This window comes from Channa argus, chromosome 6, assembly GCF_033026475.1.
Source record: "Channa argus isolate prfri chromosome 6, Channa argus male v1.0, whole genome shotgun sequence".
Lineage (NCBI taxonomy): Eukaryota > Metazoa > Chordata > Actinopteri > Anabantiformes > Channidae > Channa > Channa argus.
The window spans coordinates 2,059,051-2,081,860 of record NC_090202.1 but is presented as its reverse complement, the minus strand read 5'-3'; the positions used below and the strand labels follow the sequence as shown (position 1 = coordinate 2,081,860).

General features: G+C 41.1%; 1 protein-coding gene across 4 annotated transcripts in view; it reads left to right on the top strand.

Annotated features, from left to right (window-relative positions):
- The window catches only part of bcas3 (BCAS3 microtubule associated cell migration factor), a 309,008-nt gene that overhangs the window by 174,797 nt on the left and 111,401 nt on the right, over nt 1–22,810 (top strand). The window contains exon 24 of one of the 4 annotated variants that reach the window (XM_067508760.1): nt 4,775–6,664. The exons of the other annotated variants lie outside the window; for them this stretch is intronic. Coding sequence (XP_067364861.1) covers nt 4,775–4,785 — 11 coding nt within the window. The 3' untranslated portion in view covers nt 4,786–6,664. Of the gene's footprint in view, nt 1–4,774; nt 6,665–22,810 lie in introns of those variants that run through there. 4 annotated transcript variants of the gene reach the window in all.

The window sequence follows — 22,810 nt, the reverse complement described above, 5'->3', positions numbered from 1 at the left end:
CCCCAGCGTGATGAGCAAACGTGTACATTTCATCATCCATTTGTCTCTAAAGTTATTCTTCAGATGACGATGCCGATTGCCAGACATCACTTGACACCCTCTTCTCCCAGCACCCTTTTAGGGCCAGAATCTAGTTAGATGGGCAGCACGGTAGGTATCTCAGCGCAGTGGTTGATTGGGTATGAAAGAGAAAGTAGGCATGATTTTAGGGCTTTACTCAACTTCCTCACACCCTGGTGCACACCCTTACCCGTGCTTGGACGACAAATTGCATGGAGACTACAAAAGCACAGAGCTCGTGGAAAGAGATCAGGGAGCCATTGTGATGTAGCTTTGTGCCTCTGGTTTAGAATTTAGGGTCTATGCTCTAATTTGCATCAGCGTGGGATCCGTGGTATGAATTGCACCTCACAGTTCCTTGCTTTCCTTTCATTATTTATTCAAATAGACTGATTGAATGACTCCGTGGTGTGTGTTTTCCCACAGTATATGGATGCTGAGTCTTTATCTAATAGATTGGCATCTCTACGTGGTCCTTGTAATGGTTTTAAACTTCAACACCATAGATATTTTCCCCAGTAATTTATAACGTTACATTTGTTACTTTGCATTCCCTTAAAAAACAAACACACACGCTACATTTTGAATGTTGACGTAGTGAAAATATCTCAGTCAGTTTTACAGCCCGTAATATTGTTTTGCATTTGTTTAATACGTTTGCTGTATTTTTTTATTTATTTTTTACCCTAATGTACTGTAGTGTAATGTAGTGATTCATTTCCTCTAGTCCAATGCAGTGTGATTTAACAGGAGCAGTATTTTTATGGTGCTGCTGCAGAGATACAACGTGAGAGTGAGTGAAAGAAAACATTGATGCAAGAAAGACTTAACCCTTGTTCATCTGAGTTGTGGATTAAATGTAAGGATTAAGTGGTCCCTCACCTCCACAAAAACAGCTCTGGGATTGTTGTAGAAAACAGCCAAAGCATTAGGGCCCGGAACTTATCAAAGTGCTCAAAGTGGGACCATGGGGAATGTGATCACTGAACAAGTTCACTTGACCTTCCTTTTAATTAGAATTTCACCAAGATTAAAATTGAACCAATGCCTGACAAAGAATTCCTGCTCTGATTCCCAGATATCTTGTGTCACGGTTTGTCTAGCAATAGGTTTTCTACAAATTGGGGACAGCAGGTGGTCCATGGCTAATAAATCCTCAGACAAGTGTTTTACTTCCCTCACGGACAAAAGAGAGACACCCTGACCACATTTTAAATCCTTTGGATTCTCATTTTGCTCTTAATACTTTATAAAATTGTAAAACACACTCTAACCAGCAAAACAGAAAAAGCAGAAAATCCAAAATTATCACACTGGCTATTTTGTCACTGTCATGAATGTTAAACATTTTAACTTGCAATACTTGTGTCAAATTTATAATTTTCTGCTGTCAAATGTAGGACTTTTAAGTCAAAATTTTAAGACGATAAATCTCCCCTAACTATATATTTATATAGTCAAAAGTCCTAAAATTATAACTCATCTCTTTAACAAAAGTTTTGCAAACGCTTTTTTGAAATTCTTTTTCTTTTAAGAAATGAGCTTCATTAACAAAGATTGAAGCTCATTTTTGACAATACAGTTATCTTATATTTCTTGGGAAAACATGTATTAAATGTATTAAATGTATTAAAATTCAAAAAATTGCGATAAAAACTCAAGTCCAACACACTGTAGCTACAGTAGAATTTAAAAGAAGACATTTTTGAGGCTTTATAGAGCAGAAAACAGGCCTCAGATTTAAAGCAAATAATTACTAACATTAAGTTGTATGACTATGAATCATATGAATCAGACACTGCCAGTAGACAATAACATGAGCATGAATCATGAGCTCTTGGGAGATAGACAGGGAACCGAATGTCATGATTTTTTTTCCCCTCAAAATTGAACTGAGTAAACTTTTACTCTGTGTCTGTGTAGAAATAATGTGAAATCATAAATTTGCCTCTAGTGGCTTAAACAGTGGTGTTTAAAATCATAGCTACAGTTCGGTAGGGCTTTTACCATCTCTCACTATTTAGGCCAATTCATATTTTCCATGTCAGCTGCCATCATGTATTGTAGTGTGTCTATGTGCACTGTCCCCTGTTGCTGTAAGAACTGAAGTGTGTGTGCATTCAGGGTTTGGGGACGTGTTCGTCCAAGAGCAAGCGGAAAGTATGATTTGCTGTCTGGTGCTCGGCATCTTACATCACCCTGTTTGATCCATCCTAATGTGAAGCATCAGCCTTGGAATTGGACTGGACCATTGCCCGTGAAAGATAAATGAGCATCCTGATCACAGTATGAAAAAACAACACGTGTAGTATGTGTAGTATCACAGGACTAGGTGAAGCTGACCTGACTGCAATGTGCTGTCCAGTGTTTAGTTAAAGCCGTCTGAGGCGTTGTGGACACAGACACTGTGCTGAACATTTCTTCAGATAGGTCAGTCAGTGTGAGCGTGTGGCTTGTGAGATTTATTCATTTCAACATATTTCTGGCCCACCTGTGGAATTAAAATTGGATTGATTGTTTTGTCATGTTTTTAAAATCAGCTCAGCTTTAACAAAACAGGAAAAAAGTGAATCACTTACTGTAGTTTTCCTTTGACTCAGTAAAAGCTACTCTCGAGTAACATACCTTTCAAACTAAGTGTGTCCCTGAAGATTTAACTGGTATATAATATGAAACTCTTTCAAATGTCATTCGTTGGGCTGGGTTCCCGTAGCATTCCATACATCAAATTCAACACTTTTCACCATCTGTACCTATAGTGGTTCTGGACCTGGACCTGGAATGTGGGGATAAATGTTGAAATGACACGCATGGACCTTTGACTGAGATATTCTGACTCCAGACCAATGTCCAAGATAAAATAAAGTTTGAAGAGAGCTTTCGAGATTTGAGAAGTGTGAAACTTTTTATTTTGTGGAGGCGAACCTGTCTGAAACCCCATCAAACAACTGTGTCTGTTATAGTTTTACATTTGATTGAATTATTCTTGTTTGTCTGTGTTCAGACCTGTACGTCGTATGTTGACTCTCCTCTGCAGAGACCAGGGCAACATGTGTCCAATGCTGTCGTAAACAGTTTCTCTCTAAAGCCGTGTCAGACACAGCATAAGAAACACACACACACACACTCACTAAGGATTTTAGAGCCATTGTTTCTCACACAGCAGGACACAGCCCCGATTGCCAGTTGTGAAGCATTTTCAGCCTCCCTTTGTTATTTTGTGTCTTTTTTTGTGTAGACATGCTCTCAGCTGAGGGAGCTGGTTCATGGGCCGGTCAGAGCCGCCTTATTTCCTTTTAATTGACTTAAGATGGGCAAACAAGACCTCAGCGAGCACACGGTACCCATTACACTCACACAAGAAACTCACAACTTCAAGATGCACACTAATGAAGCACACTTGCGCACACACATACACACACACACACATGGCCACAATTGCTCCTGCGTGTGTTAGCTACTTTACAGTTCCATCAGACTAAATGAAGGGGTTGTGTTTTCCCAGTCAGCACTGCTGCCTTTTAGCCTCCTGCAGCCATAATTCATTTACGATTCGTAGAGTTTTTAGTCACCTTGCTGCTTGACACCCGCCTTGGTTTAGATATGTGTGCTTCACATTAAAATTCTGGATTCTACTTTGGCAGCTTGTGAACTTTCTAAAGCTCAGACAGTGGGCTCTGGCATGAAGATGGTGGCCTGTCGCTAACAATTACATGTTGACTCCTTTCACACATCATACCACAGTTCTGCTCAATATAACCCATTGGAAAATAATAACACAGAGGAAGAACAGACTTTCTGTGTCCCTGACAGTGAAAGCATGATACATTTTAAAACATATTACAGCTAGAGCAATATTTATGCCCATTGCTTGACTGTTTGGCACTGAACATGTGGGGAGAGTCTTAGAAGTTAAATAAACTTGGATACATCCTAAAGATAAAACTGGTATGTAATGTGCTCCAAAACTAAGTGTGCAGAGATGCAGAGTCATTGAACAACACTGGCAGCAGTGCAGATATACGCTGATATTTAAAATGAATGATAACTGAAAAATGATAACCTTGTAAAAGTGAATTACATTGAATTGCACAAGTGGTCCTAATGTTTTGCCCGATCAGCGAGAGAATGTCAGAGTGTAATTTGACAACAAGTTTCACGTGAAGCCCTTTGCACAGAGGAGTAGAGACAGTGACGACTGGGCCAAGTTCAGTGGATTGATTAATAAAATTAGCACAAACGTCTTCTGTTTTATATATTTGTAGACTGAGTAAGTTTAAGCGCTAGCAACAGGTACGTTTTTACGTATTATTGATGAAAATTGATGCTCCAGGAGCCGACATATACTCACTTGTAGCCAATAATATAGGTCAGTCTCCAGAAACCCAACTGGATACTGTACTTCCCATAATGCATTTTGACAGCTTCTTTTTCTGGACCCTTCCGGCCCTCAGCTTGTACACTCCCTGGCCCCCCGACTGTAACACAGCATCTGATGTAACTGCATGCTGCTGGATTACAATGGGTTAGAATGGGAAGACTAACTATTAGAAACTTTTTCCAAACCATTAGCTGTCAGCCTTTCCAGGTGCTGTGATGAGTTAGCTCACTAACTCATCTGTGTTCTCCAATCATAAACACACACACTGCACTGTTTATCACCAGCAGATTTAAAAAACATTTTTTGTTTTTATTTCTCGTTTGTCTCCTGCAGGTTATTCCTAAAAAAGAAGCTCCTCGCCCTGCAAATGATCATTTAAGTTCATTTTCTTTTACTTCACAAGCATGGCTGACATTTTCTTTGTATCTTCATCCATCCCTCCATCCATCCATCCGTCCACCCTCCCCTCTCTCCCTCACTACCCGCTCATTATTTTATCATTGGTGAGAGAGAGAGAAGAGGACAGGCGAGAGGAGGAGGAGAAGGAGGAAGAAAGGAAGATGTCCAGCTTTCTTCTTGTCTGACTTTCTGTTTATGTCCTCATTTGATAGTAAGATGTAAAATTTTGAAAACATCTAAAAAGTGAACACTTTGAATCCAAAATGAAAGCTTAGTGAATACATCAGTTGTGTTAAGGTAATTGATTAAAAAAGTCAGAAAGGTTTGTATAAACCAAGGCCACATCAGTAGTTTCTTCAATGTCCTTGAATGGTTTCCACAAAATATAGGAATCTATGATATGTCAGTGCTGTTAATCCCACAACTAGTAAATAACCAGTTAAATCCATTTTGGTGATCACTTTCTTACTACAGCATCAGTGTCACGGCGTCAGATTCCAGTGTTCTAGCAGCTCTCTCTACCGCCAAGTGAATTTCAAGCTTTAGGGGATTGTTCGTCATGTGAGTCACATCAGCTTCACTGTACCACTTTTAATTTGTATTATTTTTTAACAAGAGACTTTTCCAGAATCTGCTGTGGAGTCAGGATATTTCCACCTCTCTTAAGGGGGGCAAATAAAACTGAGCTGAATAGGGGAGACAAGTGGTGATAAAAGTGAAAATGGTATCACACATATTCAATATGCACAGGTACATATTCATATGCAGTAAATTGCCCTTTGCATTGCCCTGTATTAATTGGGACATTGGCTCCAACTTATGACACAATAAAAAAAAAATTGTTAGTATCACACAGTATGAAAACCAATAATAACAGAATCTGAAATACACAACAAACTTTTTATGTATTTATTAATAATCTGGGATAATTTTACCTTTAATTTCTTAAGGAAAACAAGGTCACCTCCTGGGAGATACTTTTCCCAGTATAAGGTTCAGGGGTAGAGGATAAGGGTAAGTGCTTTAGCATAATAATTTCTGATATTCCACAGCCAGGTGTGTGTCAGTCTGTGCTGTGTTTGTACCGAACCACAGGTTAACTTGTCAAAATGAAGATTTCCCATCACACTGTCACTCACAGGTGTCAAGCTCAATCCACCTGAGCAGTTATGTTTTCTGACTGGATTACTATGGAAACTTTACATCAAGTATTTGAATTCTTATTAAGGATAAAATATAGAAGCCAAAATCAATTTTCTATGTTTCTATAATTTTAAATGATTAATTAAAATAATTATATTGGTCCATGTTGCTGTTCAATACAATATTATACAGTGTTAATGAGACACAAAGGACACAAATACAACACCCAGTAGTTTCTATTTGTCCTGTGACGATGTACGTAGTACTCTTTGGGAGGGACGCTGCATCCTAAATTTACTAGCCAATGTGTCTTTTTCATTACACAGTGGGAAAGAAACAACAGTTTCTGTTGTTGTGTATATAACTATATGTTTGACACCACAGTATTCTGCTTCATAGTCCCATTCACATGTGCCCAGTCTCTAATAACAAGTCAAACCCCTTGAAGTAGTATTTCCGTGTATTTATGTGTATGTAAATAATGTGTGTTTGTAGTGTTTGCAGTGGAAGTTCTTATCATACATTAAACACTGAATGTTTTACCATAAGCTTAGAGACTTTTTAAGTATGTGCCTGGACTCACAAGCATCTTTTCGATTCTCAATTCTAGCCCGTTTGAGCCTTACAATGACCCCGTTTGTTGTATGTGAGGACATAGGAAATTCAAATGACAGAATATAGTGTTACTTCATACATATGGAAAAATGTGATTGTTCACAGACTTAATAGTGGTTATAGCAGATACCTATTAAAAGCTGAATTTGTTGAAGAGTGTCACAGTAAAAAAAAGGACTGTCTTCTTTATAAAAAATATTTACATGTGTCCTATAAAAGAAAATGCTGTCCACTTTTACAGTGTATAATAAAGAAGAGGCTGGGGTGGGAGGTCTAGTTTAAAATGTGTCTGATCACCATTGTTCTCTATTAGCTACATTTTAACAAAGCTTAACCAAAGATGATGCAAAAAAACCCAACAACATTTGTAACATTTGTATCTGTCTTTTTATTAGATCCAGAAAAACACAAGGTTTAGGGAGGACAACTTAATGGAAAGAAAGAGCCGGTTTAAACAACTTTGCAGTGCACTACTTTGAGTCTGCAGCAAGAACAATTTGTTGATATTTGAGATATTGAACACTAAGTAAGTGTTAGTAGCAAACACTTGATGAATCTAACTTCTCACAAATGGCCCCAAAGCATAATTGAAAGGACTCAGGCCTACAGCATTTGTCCATACCTGTATACTACTAGAAAAAACACTGTGATATATATTATTTTTTCTCACTAAATATATATGTTGAAAAATACATATGTTTTCCCCTGATTATTTGAATAGTCTTGGAAAGAAGGAATAATTCTGGATGACCTGTGCACAGTGAAGATGCTTGTTAAAAGGCTGATACTGATTGCTAAATGGGACAATTGGTTTACAGTGTCATTTGTCATGTGCATCTTATTTTATAGATTAAAAGCCCACAAATGTATTATTATTATTATTATTATTATTATTATTATTATTATTATTATTATTATTATTATTATTATTATCATTATAGTTTTGCATAGGGGTGGCAGCAGCTCAGTTGGTAGACTGTGCCATAATCAACCAGTGGACTAACCATCCGCTGTGGTGACCCTGAACTCACAGGATAAGACGAAAGAACAAAAAATAAATAAAAATAACTTGCATACTAATTTAAACATCTTTACAACACAGAGTAGATAAATCCCAGTTGTAATGTTAACGTCAAAGATCATTTTCAGCAGCTGAGACCACCCAGTTTTGAAAAGTTGAACTAGTTAACTCCAACTGACACAAGGAGTCTTAAAAGTGTAAAAGACATGAATTGAGGAGATCTTGAAACCTGAACCATTGTGTGTCCTAGAGTTCATATTTCTCTGTGTACATTTTGGCATTGCACTCCTCTCCCAATTTGAACCATTACTCTCTACTTTGTAATCAGCCCCAACAATTATAACCTCACAGTGTGGCTCTGATTACTGTCCGGGTGTATTTTTGACTGTTCTGGGAATCCAAAAAAAAAAAAAAATGGATACTGGTCCCACCAGCACTCAGAACTCTAGGTTACACACATTTACAGTAATCCTGTCTGTGTGTGTTTGTGTGTGGGTTGCCGTTTGTTTGAAGTGCTCATTCCCCCCAAAATTACAGTGCTGCCATAATGAAGTATTACCATGCGAGTCCAACGCAGACCAGTACAAAGAAGGAGCAGTTGTGTGTGTGTGTGGGTGTGTGTACTGGACACTTGAGGTGAGGCTTCAAATGGGATGCCTGAGTAAAATGTGTGTGCCGAGGCACAGTGTCTACATTTGTCTGCCATTGTGGTTATTTTCAAGTGTGTTTGCATGTGTTTCATAATGAAGCTAGAAAAATTGCTTTTGTGCAAGAAGCTGCCCCACTGTGCCAAGGCTGCTTTTTGTGTGTAACACTACATGTGACTTGGAGTTGCATGACTGTCCTCCCAGATGTGTTGCTAAATTTGTGGATCCACGCGCCAGCTGTGACAAATCTTGGTTGGAGCTCTCATGCGCACGCATTCACACACACTTGGAGGTGCATCTTTGGCTGCAGGCTGTGCTGGCCTCACCTACGGCCTCCCTGGCCTGCTGAATGTTGCATGAGGCCCACTAGCCTCATGCATAGTGCATTAGCGCAAACATGCCATTGGATGATATGCATACTGCATTGGCACCTGTACCCGCCTTCACTAACAAGCATCCAATTCATTTTTCATCCACACATGCACCGGGACGTCCGTTCGAGGACAGGAAAGTAGAAGGAATGTGGTGGGTTGGAGTGAGTTGTTTGTTTGTTGGTGATGGTGGAATTTCTGTTATCTCCCACTTGGCAGTCTACATGTAAAGCATGCAGGGTTTTCTGCTGGTTAGGAGAATGTCTTCCTTTTAAAGATTGAACATTAATGTAAGGCTGCGGTAACCAACTGTGTTCGTGTTTAGAAGAGTTAGAGAAATGTTGAAAAACGCTCAAAACGTATTGATCTCGGGACTCACAGGACACATTTAGATAAGACACAATGTTTCTACATTTAGATGTTTTTGAGCATCTTTCCACTAAAAACACTTTGGAAATGTAAAAACGTGAAAAAACTGCGTGCTTTAATCCTCCCCCCCAACTTACTGAAAGGCCTCTGTACACGGGAGGCTTCAAGTAACCACATCTTGTAGTGTTTTACCCTTTTACTCTTTAAACATGTAACTGGAGGGATTGTGATTTGGTCTCTGAGCACTAGCAAAACACATGCAAATCCCACTCAAACTACACACCAACTACTTTCAGCAGAAAGTAGGTAAAACCCATTAGAAGTCTCCAAGTCAGATCACACACCAATTTTCATATCAGTGACATCATGAGGTAACTATCTAGTACATGTCAGTGAAGGTTCTTAGTCATCCAGGTGTGGGTGTCTGGAGGTTGAGTCGCGTCAGTTGGAGTCACCCAATCAAGAGGAGTCCAGAGAAACGGCATAGAATTCTCACAAGGTAAAATCTAATAGCTGAAGGCCAAGAATAATCTCTGCAGCTTGGTTGGTTGATGAACCGCCAGCGGAGAACTGGCTTTCACCGTTGGGCTGACACCAACCGATGAAAAATATGACTTGTTGAATCAGCCACAAATTCACCCACAGGGCTCTGACCAGCACCAGTGGTGCAGGACACACCACAAAGACGAGACCAACCGACTGTCCCCGATGGTCCAACACTCCCCGACAGGTGTTTCATGGTGCTAACACCCCACATCCTCCTAGAAAGGTATCATGGCCTGGCCTCCATTGTGGATGTGTGAAGTGGTCCTAGTCTTCCAGGGGATGGATAAAAGGGCAGCATGAAAAAAGAAAAGGAGTTTCACTACAGAATATTAATGGCCGCCTGCTTTGCTTCTGTCGTTTTAATATTTATCTTCTCTGTCCAAGATGTGAACTTTGTCACTCTCAAATGTCCTTTGTCCTTCACTGATGTGTCCTTCTGTTTAGAGGCTGCTTGGTCTCTCCAATGTAGAGCTCCAAACACTCTTCATGATCAACAGACACTATGTTGCTCTTCTTATGTCTTATGTCCTGTCTCATTGTCTTAAGCATATATCTACTAAATATTCATATATATTTAAGTGCTTTTAAGTAATGCAAACTGACCAGCCTAAGCCTCTGTTAAATATTGAAGCCGTTGACCCTGCATGTTTCCAGCCTCCAGCTCCATCTTTACAGCACACAAGGTGCTGATAACCTCCATGCTGTCACTGCGGCTGCTATCAGCAACCATCTCTTGCTCTCAGCCAGCAGCCCATCTAGCTTCTGCATTAAAGCTAGCGTGCTAACAACAGTGGGGCCAAGCACCCTTTAGCAAGTCTCCCCTGCACAGCAGAGTCTCCTAAATGAAAACCATTCCCCTCTGCCTGCTTCCCGAGCTCTGCTCAGGGACAAGAGCCATGGGGTCAGCAGCTGGTGCAGGATATGGCAATTGTTTATGAAAAAATGCTTTCTCAAGTCCACCAAAAACACACACTTGGGGAAAAAACCTCTGCCCCTGAACAGCCAACAGCTGGGAAGGGTTGGGACTAGCCTGGAGGCTGGCAAGTAACCCCCTCCCCATTCCAGATGGGGGAGGTTATGCTGAGGCTAGCTGCAGCCCACTCTACCCCTCCTCTCTCTCCCCTCCACTTCCCAAACTTCCCATTCCCATTAAAGGGAGGTTGAAGATTGCAGAGGAAGGGAAAGAAGGAAGAAAAGCAAAAGAGCATGACTGCTCTGTTTTTCACCCCCAACCCTCCCTCAGTCTTCAGCCTAATCAAATAAAGCAGGAAGCTTCCGAGACGGAAGAGGAGTGTTTATTGATATTTGCGTGAGCTCGTTCACCCCCTGTCCTGCCCCTGCTGTTTATTTTCTATCCACCACTTTTGAAATTCTGATATTGTCAATGTTTTCAGCTCGTATACATCCTTAAATAAATGTTTGAAAGGCAAAAAGGTTAGTTTCTTTCAGTTACAGAAAATATGCCATCATTTTAAATTGAGCCACTGGGAAATTACACCCAAAGTCAACGTATGTTACTAAATGGCTATGACCAGTCCATTTATTGTAAAAAGAGGGTGTCATGTGAAATGAAATGGCCTTAAATATGAATTGATGACCACCCTCACCATCTATACCAATAGTCCAACATAAAGGCGCTCACACTGCTCATACTGCAGCCAAAAACAGCCTGTTGAGAGTATTGTGTTACAGCTGCGTACCTTTTAGTTCTGAAAAAGTTGAAATTGCATCTTTAAGTAGCTCACAGACTCAACTCAAAAGTGGCCTCTAAGTGGAAAACTGTGTTGGGAACTGGATCGAGGCTTTAATGCAGCTCTTGGGGAATAGTACCCGGAGAGGGGCTCCATCATCCAACAAAACATTGGACTGACGCATAGGTTTTAAATCAGGTAAACCCCTGCTCATGTCATCCTCCTATAGTCTTTAGGATTTAATAACAGTTAAAGTCCTCAGTTGGACTTGAAATTGATTAGCCCCATACAAGTCTTAAGAAGTGGGCTCCAAAGATGCACCGTTGGAACACTGAAATAATAAATACTGTGGTGGTGCATTGAACTCAAGCCAAACCCCGGACACGTCCTATGTAAGCACATGAGCATAGACTCCAGCAAGTTTGAAACTTTTACAAGCCCATGTAAAACTCTAGAATTACCACTGGGTACATTTACTGATGTAAAAATCATCTGCCCGGCCCTTTGCATGAAAGCTATATTAATTTTAAAGCATTAAACTCTGTCACGCTCTTTATTGTTGTGATACGCTGTGTCGAAAGAGATTGTAGGTTTGAATTGCCAAAGTCAGATCAGTCAGTTTTCCAATTCTAGTATCCAGTAGTTGTCTCAAAGTGTAGTGAACCCTTGTTAAGCCAGTTTGGCACTTCTTCGAGGATCTGGTGTTTGAATGGCTCAGTGCTTAGAAGTTGTGTTGAGTAACAAAGGGAAACCTTTTCTTAATCTGTCACTGTGAGGGCTTTTCTTGTTATTCTCAATGGTCTTTTGTTAAAGGGCACTGAGAGGCAACAGCTTAATTTCCCCTCTGGCAATTTGTGCATGTGTGTGTGTGTGTGTGAGTGTGTTTGTGTTTGTGGGCAGAGTGCAGTAATCCAAGCCTACCTGCAATCCTGTGGGCTCACTGCTGCCTGCTCCCTAAAGGTCAGAACTCCTGACCTGCTAGGTCCAGGGCAGAGGAGTGTCCTGGGGTGTTGTTGTCTCCCATAACCGTCCCAACGTACACAGCAGACAACAACCCCATTCACACAAGAGCATCTACTACTGTGGACCGTGTAGGTGTGTAGGTACATATTACTAACTAATTGTTGACCAACACATTCAAGATGTTGGATCTAATGTATATATAGACTCAGAATAACTTGGTCTTCTTGACATTGTACAGTTTAATGTGTGTGGAGTAAAACTTAAAGACAAGGTGGTGAGAAAGGGTCAAACACTCAAGGAATAAAGTGGAACATGAGAAATTAAGAAAGTGCACGGGGAAGGAAAAAATAATCGGGCGGGAAAAAAGGGCCGGTAAACAATAATGGGTAAGAAAGCAGGGATAGAATAATAAGCATTAACGCAAGAGTCCTGGGGAAAAAAATCATTAGTGGGATGTAATTGTGAGGTAATGGAGGTTGGTTATGAGGGGTGAGGGGTGAAAGTTCAGGGGTGTGTTGTTAGAGAGGCCTCAGCCAGCAGCCAGAGCCGGATGAGTCAGAGTACGACCAACTAAGTCATTCAGGCCTATTATGCTACACAAATATATTAAGGCATTTCCAACTGCTGAACATCAATGCAAATTACCTCCAAGCAGCTTCCCCAAAACCTCCAGCTGTGGGTCACTTCACTGCTACACACGTACTGTACACAAACAAACACAGGTGAAACTAACCCTCCAGCTCTTTCCAGCCCACACTTCTCAAATCTCCTCGCTTAACATATATAGGAGCAGTAAGGTCTCGCCTTTAATGAGAAAAGCCAGACCGCCCTGCGGCTTCCTCAGCCTTCAGCAATGCCACAGCACAGCTCTGGGCTTTCTCACACTGCCATCTAGCACTCAGTCGCACGCCACTTACTCGCCTTGAGAAGATGGCTGATCATGCTATAGTTCTATAATCCTATGCTGAGATGAAATTAAATTCTATGTAGTGTAGTAAATGTCTTATTACTATGCAGTTGCTGTCTGTTAGTGATTGTAGTGATGTTAGGTCACACACAGTTTAGCCTTCGCAGTAATTACATAAAAAGTTAGAAGTCACAAGTACCATGAAGTGATTTCATGGCATTTCCTAATTAATTTGCGCTGACAAGAGGAATCTACTGTGTGGGAGTCTGACATACTGTTGTTGATCATTTCTCAGTCTGAAGCTGTTTCAGGCCACTCTTATAAGAAACACGTATCGTCATGCAGAAACAAATCCCCATAACTGAATATCCAGACAGGAATCACAAGGTCTAGTGCCGTCACTAGTTGACTGCTGGACCATAGTAATGCAAAGGTTTCCTGTGTAGCACATATAGTGTAGGTTATTAGATTACACCAGTAACAGGAAACACAAATACTATTTGGATGCTTTCAAAATACAATAAGTGACTTTGTTTTTACAGTGTTTTTTTTTTTGCTAGAAATGTGATCCATAGCATAGCTTAAAGTTGAGCGGTGCGGTGCTTTTTAGTAGGAGTAGGATTTAACTATTGCTACTATGGTCTATAGCTTGTAATAAATCATTTCATGTCGATATACTGTGTAGGGAGTACATGGAATGATACTGAATAGACGATGTCATCAGGCTGGTTCACCTGCTCTTTCAGAAATCCTCCAGATGGCATCTTCTGAACCAAAAGAAGAGATTCATCTGAATGGGTTTTGCAGCTCTAAGCCCAGAGACTAATGCATATAGAGGCAGAGGCAAGTTTATGACCATTGAAATCCATGTGCTCCCTTAAACTTTGTGTGTGTGATTTTCTTAACCAGTAGCCTCAAACGTTGTTGACAGTGACATGTTATTCAGAGTAACTGAACGAGTGTTAAGCTACCACACTTGCTTGGTGGCCAAACATCACTGTAACCAAGTGAACCTTCATTCATAATTGTTTCTGCAGTAATGTGGTTAAATGCCAGAGTGACAAATGCAGCAAATGAGATGGCTTCAAGCTGTTAACCAAAGCCTTATATGTTGCATGTTTTCTGAGAATTTTTGTCAACTGATGCAAGGCACACAAGTGCGAATGTGCTTGTGTTCGTGTGTCTTCCCTGTTAGCTCTGTGAATCAGTCTGTAAACAGACACCTATGAGCAGCTGGGCACTTGGCTCTAGCACAACTCCCTCACAGAGAAGACAGGAACTGTTGACCTCAACGCACACAGACACACACACACACACACACATACCCAGACTGAGTATGCATGCACCAACAGGCAGTACATCGCCACACACAGACACACAAACATGTATAAACACTGATCCACTCAACAACACAAACTCGCACAAACACATTTCCCTCGGCTCCCACAGGAGACAGACGCTGCCATGTTTACCGCCTCGCCGGAAACTTTCACAGGAAGGAGCAAGAGACCAGCACCTATCTTTCCCTCTCCTTGTCTTGCTCTCCCCGCTCTTGTCCAAACTTTTGTTTCTTTCAGACGTCTCTGCATCAACACTTTGGTCGGTTTATTTGTCCAAGGCAACAACTCAGCAAGTTTTATTGCTCTCCAAATCTAAATCCAAAGGGGGCGTAGGGGACAAATTTCCGGATGAATATGCCAGTTGACACACTCAGGAGAATGTAAACGGGCTTGGAGCATAAGTGATAACAAATAAGAGATGTGATCTAGCTGTGAGCCGTACACTCCAAATGTTTTTGTTTTCACTCTGAAGGACACCAAAGAGTCTGGCTGGAGCTTCAGCCAGGAAAACACTCCAAAACCTTCCAAACATTGTCGTCCACTCTGTCTCTCCCTCAAGAGGCAGCTTGTCCTGGCCTTCACACACTCAAATTAGTTTTTTTTTTTTTTATTCCTCTGGGCTGATTCTGTGGATCGGATCATTCACTGTGGACAGACCAGGGAAAGTAGCTCGGCGTCCTGTGGCTAGGGAAGCTAATCATTTTCTCTATTTGACAAATAATCACACTTGAAGTTTCTGAAATTAACCACTGTCTGAATCATCAGCTTGTCCTTGTTCAAAAACTGCAATGCAATTAAAGCAAAGATGAAATTGCTGGACACACAAAAATAGCTTAATAAATAAATAGCTTACAGAGCCCACAATTGAATCTTTCTTATTGTATATGTTTTCTTAATATTAGAACTGTGTGTTCACTCTGTGCAACTTGAATATGTTAATGTAAAAGGATTAATTAGATGGAAGATGATCACAATAACCATTACAATGTTTTTTTCACTGAGAAATTATACAACAATATTACAAATGAGGCACTTTCATATTTTCTCTGCAGTTTTTGATGGTGTTATGCCTACAACTAAATCATATTAATTACATAGCAATTAGTTATGTTGATTTGCACCTCAAAATGCTACACGCATGACAGCATTGAATTAAAGTTGTCCTAAAGTAAATTACGAGCTGACATTTGTTTAAATGTTTTTCTGTTTCATTGATGCTTAATTTGTGTCAGCATGTGCCTGCTCGATAGATAAATTAAGGTGAAACAAAATAAAAAGGTAATTTACTCTACAAGGTCTTAAAATAGAAGAAGTCTCTTGTCCGTGTACTTTTAATATGAAATGTTCTCCTGACACCAGGTAATGTAACTTTTAAGCTGCAGGACCTAATGTTAAGGTGGAGGAGAACTAGGAATAAAAAAGTCAACGGCTTTCGGTTGCCCTCGGTGGCTGGCTGGGGCCACACCTGGTGGGGTGGGGTTCGAACCCTCTGCCTTCTGCATCCCAACCCAATGCTCTGCCACTGATCCACCAGGCCCCCGTAATTGATTCACCATATAAGAGGTTTTAATGTAGGGGTTATGTAGCACATGTTATGTAGCACACTGAAAAACACACTCAGCACACACACTGCCCTGCTGTCATTCATGGTGAGGAACTGCTAATTCTCTGCATATGCAGCGCTCTTCACCCTCTTTTTCTATTTCCTGCAACATATTTTTCCGTTCTTCTATCACTCACCCTCATTAATAGTTTTTTCCCCTCTTTTGTTAGAATCACTCTTGAACAAAGTCTTTCTTTATCATCACTGCCAGTATTAGTTAATTTTTCCCCTCAGCATCACCAGCAGCACTCTCCTATAATGATGCTCCACATTAGCTGCTGGTTGGAAATTCTGATCACAGCATTTCAAAAACAGAGAGCAGGAGAGAGAACATGTTTGTACCATGGTGCACCAATCTTTAGAACTGGACCAACGTCTGGGCTTACTGTACCACATCTAAGGCTCTCAGGCTGTATACTCAACCCACTTCCTGGTTTTATTCTAGGAGCTTTGTCCATTAAACACTAAATACACAGAGCAAGTAATAGGTAACCAAGTATCAATATGTAATAAGCATTGATAGACACATTGCCCCGTGAAATAATGTTGATACAAGAAGAAGCTCCATATTTGTATATTAAATCATAAAGAAGCCACACCTTTGTTTCTTGAATGTAGTTTTAAAGACTGTCCCATGTTTTTTTCATATCACACTCTTTTAAGCTTTTATTATTTTTAAAGAGTTATTTAAAAAAAGAAGTGATCAGAATTGAATCAGCAGCAATTTCTTTGATTGATGGTAGGAGTCAAGCTTCAAAATTACTGAACATTCTACATTTCAATAAGCTCCACATATGGTTTGTAATTCAGGGGATCTGTTGTTGCTCTCAGGCCCAATCAGATATGCACCTGGCGAAGTCAACATTGGCAACGCAAAGCTACAATATGCAACTGCTCCAGCGCTTCCTCTGCCGTCTCTGCTCTGCTCTTCTACTGTCTGCTGTGCTCTGCCACACTCTGCACAGCCCCATCAGGTATTAGTCGTTGTCATATTACAATACATAAGAATGATGCTTGTCTCTCAGGACCACCAGCTCGAACTTGCCGAGGGTGGGGGGCACGTGCTTGAAAACACCCATGTAAACGCTGACTGGCCCGTGTGTTGCCATAGTAACCTCACATCCTCACAAAAGTGCAAAAACAAGTTCTTTGTTGATGAGCTTCCACCCAGATCAAAGAAGAACATGGTTTGAGCACTAAATGAAGTCTTAGTTTCACACTGCACTGATTAGACTAACTCATTCAGTGTTTCTTTCATTGGTCTTTCTAAAGTGAAACATGTTGCCACATTTTTCAACAACTGTAACAGCTCCCGTGGTACCGATAGTTGCAGGCTACAGATAATAAACAATCAGTTAAAAAAAAAAAACCGAAAGACTTTACAAAGTCACCGTGTGCTTCACTTTAATTGGCTGTACATTTTCACTACTTAGTCCTCAACTTTTACCAGTGTATTTTAAAAAATGACATTCCTGTGCAGTTAAACTGCAACTGTGATTATGTTTATAACTAATGTTATCAGTGGGCCAGTGTTCTACTCTTGCAACATATTTTTAGAATGAATGACGTGTTACATTTGGAGTTCACCTCCAAAGTTTTGTGTTTTGTAAAGTTTAGACATCGAAACACTAAGGTTAGAGGAAAATCCTGGTTTTGCTTAAATAAAGACTATGTGAAATCTTTTACTAAAGCAAGCGCTGTGAGAGTCTCTGGTAAAAGGAACATGTTCTTTTTCTGGAATGTTCAGAGTCAGCATATTTACAACTTTCCATTTACATTATTACCATATCTTTGTTATGTTAATAGAAAGGGCACTTTGGTTCCAGTTGCTATTTCTCAAAACATGTTTATAATTCCAGTATTCTTGTATAGAAGCATCATTTTTAAGACAAAGGATTTGTAACTTTAGATTTTTTTTAAAGGAAATTAGTTCTGCAGTGTTTGACAATATTTCAATCACTAATTTCACTATATTGTGGCTTGTTCGAGTGTGTTTCTAATCCAGAATCCTTTTCTCCTCATTCCTTTGTACGCAGTTGAACTGCGCACAATATACTATTCCCATCGTATCAGTATTTTTGTACAAACTCCGATCAGCCATTAAATCAACATTGTGTTTTTTTCTTTCTTTCTTTCTACGGAGGGTCAGTTTATTCTATGCGTGAAAATGTTCACAGAGTGGGGCCTTCATCATAATTAATTTTGTTTTGTTTTTTTTATATACAAAAATGTATAAAATTAAATATGTAAAACCAATTAATACTGTATACTATTCAGCACAGCGTTAAAACCATCAGGTGTGCCTGACTGGTCTGTGATGAGCACGAGAGGGCCACAAAGACTCATTGACATCCCCATGACCCTTAATGCACAACACATTCAGTGCCTCTGAATATGTTGAGGGAGGTGGGGAGGGAGGTGCTCCAGGGCCAGACTGAACTTCCTGTGAAGGTGTAAAGGATAAACAAAGAGAGAGATGCTGGGAAAGAGGCCGTGTGAGGAGATGAGAGTCTGAGCCCAGCTTAGACATTCTCCTTTCAGAGGCTCCTGACATCCCTAACGGCTATCATACTCTCCATGGCCTTAACACAAAACTCACACACTAACACACACTTTGTTATTTTCTCTGTGTCCCCTGTTTCGACCCTAAGCACTACTTTTACAGAGAGCAGAGACACTTAGTGCTGTTGGACTGCATGTAAAAGCTTCTGTCCCTTTCAATCTCTCTGGCTTGTGCGTGCATCAAAGGCAGAGGCTGTTTAACAGCTCTGCTGCAGGTCATGGCAAAGGACGGACTGGCTAAGTATGGAAGTTCATACTGCTGTGTTTGTGTACACTGGCTGAGTGATGGGTCCCCACAACAGGAGAAAAAGATTCTTGTGGGGTTGTCACGGTTTAAACACTGGTCATTTAAACTATTTAAACTCCCTGTTTGTGACATATTGCAGGCGAGAGGCATTGGATCCATTTAGTAATGTTCAAAAAAATATATATATATATTTTTTTTTTTTATGGTAAGAATTGAAAATGTGCCTATTACGAGGTCACAGATCAAACTTGTTTATTTTAAGGCTTTGCAATTTTTTACTTCTATTTTTATCTCACAGCTTTTTTATATTCATTAGTTTTATTTTCATTCATTATTGACTCTTGAAGTGATCATATCATTTATTTCTCTTTCTTCTCCATGTGCTGTCGTCCTCACAACCTGATCTCCTGCGGTGGTACAGGTGAGTACCACAGTTCCTGCTTTATGACTATGCAGTGCTCTCACTGTCTCTCTGTCCCTCTCAGTTTCAGTGTCAGGCCCTTCACACTCCCACCACTGGACCCTCCCAACCCCCTGTCATTATTTTAATCAAATGCAATTACAACCACTTTGAGGACAATTGAGTTTTGTTGACTGCCCTTTTTCTGTTACCCTTTGTCGTTGCCCATGCCCCCCCCCATCCTCCTCAGCCCACCACTGCAGCAAGCATACACATAGACAACAACTGTCCCATACAAGAATCAGAAGTCTAAAAGTCAGGCGGGCATGTGGGCTAGAGAGGACGGGGAGGGTCAGGGATTGAAAACGCACAATTTCAGTCTTACAGAGGGGGCTTGTAGCGGTGCAGAGGTGGGAAACGGGATTGAAGTGTCAAGGGAGCTTGTGTTTGTCTGGCCTGTCAGGGCCCAGCACAAACTGTGTTTTAGAATCGGTCTCTGTGTTGTTTTGTCGAATCATCCAGGCGTTCTTTTGCTCGAGAGGTAGGGGGTTAAAAGACCATGTGACCCTGTTGTGGGACATGGAACTGACCGTTTTTGTGTCAAGCAACAAAAAGATACCCACACCAAAAGCAGACCTTTATCACTGCAAAATATAATTTCAGATCATAGATTGGTTGAGAGTGGAGAACAATTTTGTGTGTGTGTGTGTGTGTGTGTGTGAAAGGAGGGAGGAGGGGGCAGCAGCTGAATAGTGTCCTGTGTAGTAATCAGTGGGCTCAGCCCTCAGGATGGGGGAAGAGGAGCGGGATAAAGACTGTAAGTGTTCTGAAGATGTGACTGCCACACCACCTCGTCTTATGCCTTGTGGGCACTAAGAAAGAATTCAGAGTCACACAATCTGTCATCTGCCAGACATTACCCCCCCCCCCCCACACACACACACACACACACACACACACGCACATATACATCCCTGTTCTTCCCCCAGCAGCCCCTCAGGACTCCTTCCTGTAACTTTGAGTGACCTCTACCCCAGACCAGACACACAATAACCCAGCTGATCCTCCAGCAGCCCCCTCCTGGTGTGAGAGGACTTAGTCAGTGTCTCAGAAACTTATGACTTGCCTTCAGGTAGATTGGAAGTGTGTGTGTAAAAGAGAAAGAGGTCAGGTTAGAAGCCAAGTCGGAGTGTTAGGATGCTTGCCCCGCACAATGCACTCCGACAAGAAGGCAGTATAAACAAGACACACTAACAGGGTGGGGGAATTCCTCATGCATGGCTTCTAACCAAACATGAAATGTTTATGTTGTCTGTGTGTGGGAGGGTGTGTGGATACACACATTGGAGAAAAACAAGGGACAGAGTTGACTCCGATCCACACTCGGCACCTCCCACTATCTCATGTATTCTTGCATCAGAGTAGCAGTGAGGGCAGCTGCCCTACCTCTGACCAAAGATACGAATATTGAACAGGACAAGACATTAACATTTCACCAGCACCTTTCCTCGTCTCTTCTTTTTCTCACCCTCTCTCTTCCTGCTCTTGACATGGCGGTGGCATTCCCCAGAGCTGTTGCACACTCACAGGGTACTGGGGGGAAGTGCCACAAGCCAGAGGCACACCCACACAGTGATGGGAGATACGGAGAGGTATCTCAGTAACAGAAACTGTGCAGCCTCATGTGGTGGAAGAGCCTCGGGCAGCCAGCTTTCACCCCGGGCGTTCATCTCTCTAACAGCTTTTAAACACACACTTTCTCCTCCCTCGGACCCCACTTTCACATGTTTCTTTTAATAAGGTTCTATGTATCTGTTCTATTTGAGTTGAAAAGGGAACAAACCACTCACAGGCCGATCTACAGAAAGGCTGTGCTGAAATGGCTCTGCAGTGGTTGCAGTTATTGGTTTAGCATACTTAAGGAGGGGATTGTAGCCTTAAGTGGAATTTTAATGAACATCATTAAATTCATATTACCCTCATTTAGGAGATTTTCCTTTTTCCTTTAATAAAATTACACCGGAAAGTGTTGGTGATGGAGGTGTTGAGAATGAAAAGAAAAGCATATTCAGTCTTACCTGGGTCAATGTTACAGTGGCTCATAAATAACAGGGTCCAGTCAGCCTTTATTGCTCTTGCTTCATTTCATTTGGTTTCTTAATAAAAGACTAGAGTTGGTTCAGGCCAGAAGCTGGGTGTGTTCTACCCAGCCCTGACTGCCTGCGCTGTTTACTTTGAGCATGACATTAACACCCAGCGTACATATGTTAAGAGCCCTCTCAGAAAGTACACTACAGTGTGTGGTCAAAGCAAGGGATTTGTTCAAATTAGGCTCTTAAAGATCATGTAACATAAGTGGAAACAAATGTGGATGCCTCTGCCATGTTATTCTTCCGATGCTCTGCCAGAGCCCTGGGCTTCAAGGCAGCTCATGTCTCTGCTGAGTAAAAGTGAGCCAGAGAAACACCAACTCAAGCCTTTTTTTTTTTCTTGTCCCGAACTCTCTGTTTGACTTCAGGCTTGTTTTATGAGACACCTAGGAGTGTTTAGCAAAGCCTGGCTCGCAGGCCTCCATGATACAGCCACTGAGTGCGTGTAGGAGGGACAAGTTATGTCTTATGCTTAATGTCCATTGAGTCGTCTGTTATACATGGTAATGAATGGTGGTCAGAGAAACAGTGTCCTGTATCAAAGAGCTGAGCTAACATGCCTTTCTCACGGAGCTGGAGAACTGGCCCTTTGTCACAGCAGACGCCTGCTATCGACTCCCAGCATCTCACAAAATATGCCCCATTGTTGGTGAAGGCCAACTGCATTTACAACTCAGAACCGGCAGCATTCCTGGAGTCAGCAACACCAACCCCTCCTATGATTTCTAACACTAACTGCAATGGAATATAATTACTTCTACCCTTAGACGTTGAGAGCAAATCTGTCCATATTATCAGATCCATGTCACTCCTCTAACTTTTATCTATGACCTTGACCCATAATGATTTTGGTGAAGGTAAGATGGCTCGCTAGTACAGGTTGGTTGAGAGTTTTATCATTTCAAAGACATGTTGGCCCTGTTGGATTAACAAGTTTTCACGGATAATATTGTAGAGAATTTGACACGATCCCTCATCTGCTGGTTCTTTCAAATTAGCACAACATTTTGTTTCTGGGTTCTTGTTTTTTTTTTTTTATCTTAGCTTCATTTAAAGTTATGCTACTTGGCAACAGCATATATCACTTAACCATTAGGATGAATTTTTCATTGATTTAATCTTGTCTCTTATTGTAGTTTTGTGGTGGTAAGCCTGGGCCTGGACCCTAACAAATCCTTTTAGAGAGGACCTCTCCCATGCAGTACCTTGCTACACAAAAATCAGAGCTGGAAGGGATTAAAGTTCATTCCCCCCTCCTGGTTCGAAACATGCAGGGCTCAAGAAGAGACTTAGCTCATCTCTGTCTGCAAATAAGCACAGCAAACCCTTAGAGAGCACTGAGAAAATGGTGGCAGTGAAAATGGTGCTAGGGGGAAACAGGTGGTTGAGTCCATT